Source organism: Eimeria acervulina, genomic scaffold (genome assembly GCF_000499425.1).
Source record: "Eimeria acervulina Houghton genomic scaffold, Eah_scaff2566, whole genome shotgun sequence".
NCBI lineage: Eukaryota > Apicomplexa > Conoidasida > Eucoccidiorida > Eimeriidae > Eimeria > Eimeria acervulina.
Genome location: NW_013548226.1, coordinates 1 through 2090, shown reverse-complemented (window position 1 = coordinate 2090; position 2090 = coordinate 1). Strand labels below are relative to the sequence as shown.

At 48.2% G+C, this 2090-nt stretch overlaps 1 protein-coding gene across 1 annotated transcript; it reads left to right on the top strand.

Moving 5' to 3' along the window:
• Nucleotides 1-319: 319 nt before the first annotated feature.
• On the top strand, nucleotides 320-1982 carry EAH_00066890 (hypothetical protein, conserved; the record flags this gene model as incomplete). The annotated part of the gene is made up of 5 exons (XM_013392640.1): nucleotides 320-454; nucleotides 717-821; nucleotides 1271-1359; nucleotides 1617-1680; nucleotides 1889-1982. Coding segments are annotated over 5 exons (487 nt in total), but the record flags the coding sequence as incomplete, so codon positions are not given.
• Nucleotides 1983-2090: the final 108 nt, after the last annotated feature.

Below are 2090 nucleotides of genomic sequence, written 5' to 3'. Positions count from 1 at the left end.
AGCAGCAGCAGCAGCAGCTGCTGCTGCTGCTGCTGCTGCTGGTTCTGGTGGTGGTTCTGCTGCTACAAGTGCAGCAGAACGTGCAGCAGAAGGCGGAGAAGAAGAATCTAGATCCCAGCAGCAGCAGCAGCAGCAGCAGCAGCAGCAAGACCATGCACAGGATGATAATAACAATAATAATCAGCAGCAGCAGCAGGATCAGCAGCAGCAGCAGCAGCAGCAGAATGCGCCAACCTCTGGGCCCTTTCGTTTGGTGTTAAGCCCTTTGTGTTTATTAAACAAATCTTTATTTCTGTCAGATGTTGCGTTTGTCAAGCTTATGGATGCACTTGAAAAGACAGCACATGCACGCGGAGGCAGCGAACAGTCTGTATCTCCCGATGACGCTGCGAGAATTGCTGCACACGAGCTGCAGTTGGGGCTGCATGCAGTCATTTCAAAACAAGTGCATGCGGTAAACAACAACGCAACTCTCCTCTTCCTGCTGCTGCTGCTTGTGCTGCTGTTGCTGATGCTAGTTCTCATGCTGCTGCTGCTGCTGCTGCTTGTCCTGTTGCTGATGCTGAGAGTGCTGCTGCAGATGCTGAGAGTGCTGCTGCAGATGCTGCTACTGATGCTGCAGATGCTGCTGCTGGTGTTTGATTTGCTGCTTCTTATATGTTTATTGTATTTGATTTGCTGCTGCTGCTGCTGCTGCTGCTGCTGTTTGCATGCAGCACTGGCAGCGCCGACGTCAGCGACTGCAGAAGCCGCTGCTGCGACATCTGTGGCCGCAGCCTTCAGCAGCAGATTCTTCTCCTCTTGCTGTCTTCAGACCTCGAGTAATTATTTTATCTGTCTCTTTATCTGTCTCTTTATCTATCTCTTTATCTGTCTCCTTATCTGTCTCCTTATCTGTCTCTTTATCTGTCTCTTTATCTGTCTCTTCTTTTGTCTCTTCTTCTCTTCTTCTCTTTCTTTTGTTTGTTTTGTTTGTTTATATTTTTGTTCTGTTTATTTTGTTGTGTTTGATGTTTGTGCTGCTGCTTTTGCCTTTGCTGCTGCTGCTGCTGCTGCTGCTGCTGCTGTTGCTGCTGCTGTTGCTGCTGCTGTTGTTTATTGGAGTGTCTATTTGTCTCCTTTTCTTGAGTTGTGTAGGGCGTTTGTTGTATTTGCTGCTGCATGCTTGCTGCATGCTTGCTGCATGCTGCTGCTGCTGCTGCTGCTGCACCTCGTGCTGCAGTTTGTCTCCTTTTCTGTTTACTGTCTCTTCTTTATTTTTTATTTGCAGGTAGGGCGGGAGAAGATGACTCTAAGAAAACAAAAACGAGTTGGTAGAGACTCTCTCATCCGCGCTGAGAAGCTTCTCGATGACTGCAGGTAAGCAGCAGCAGCAGCAGCAGCAGCAGCAGCAGCAGCAGCAGCAGCAGCAGCAGCAACAGCAGCAGAAGCAGTAGCAGCACGATAATTGTAAAGCCTTAGTATGAGCAAACGTGCAGCGCTGAAAAGCCTCATGGGTGGGAGGGTTAGCTGTTACAGCAGCAGCAGCAGCAACAGCAACAGCAGCAACAGCAGCAACAGCAGCAACAGCAGCAACAGTAACAGCAGCAGCATTTTATTATGTGTTTTTGCTGCAGGCTAGTAGAGAAGGTGCTGCGCCGCATGCGCACAAGAGACGAGAAGAAGGAGCACTTGCTGGAGGTGGGTGAAGAGTTAGGGTTTAGGGTTTATAAGTGTTTTAAAAGGGTTTATGAGTGTTTTAAAAGGGTTTAAAAGGGTTTATTAGGGTTTATTAGGGTTTATTAGGGTTTATTAGGGTTTAGGGCTTGGGGCTTGGGGCTTAGAGTTTAAGGTTTAGGGTTTAGGATTTAGGGTTTAGGGTTTAGGGTTTGCTGGGGTGTATGCGCAGGTGCGAAGCCTGATGTTTGAACAACAGCGCTTCGAGCTGACAGACCCTCTATACTCTCATCCTCTTTGGCCTCAATTAAGAGATAAAATAAGAGGTGCAAATAACAGAAGAATAGATAAAAGAGTAGAGAGAAAAGCAGCAGCTATTGCGCACAATACTGCTGCTGCTGCTGCTGCCGGTGCAGCACCTGCTGCAGCAGCAA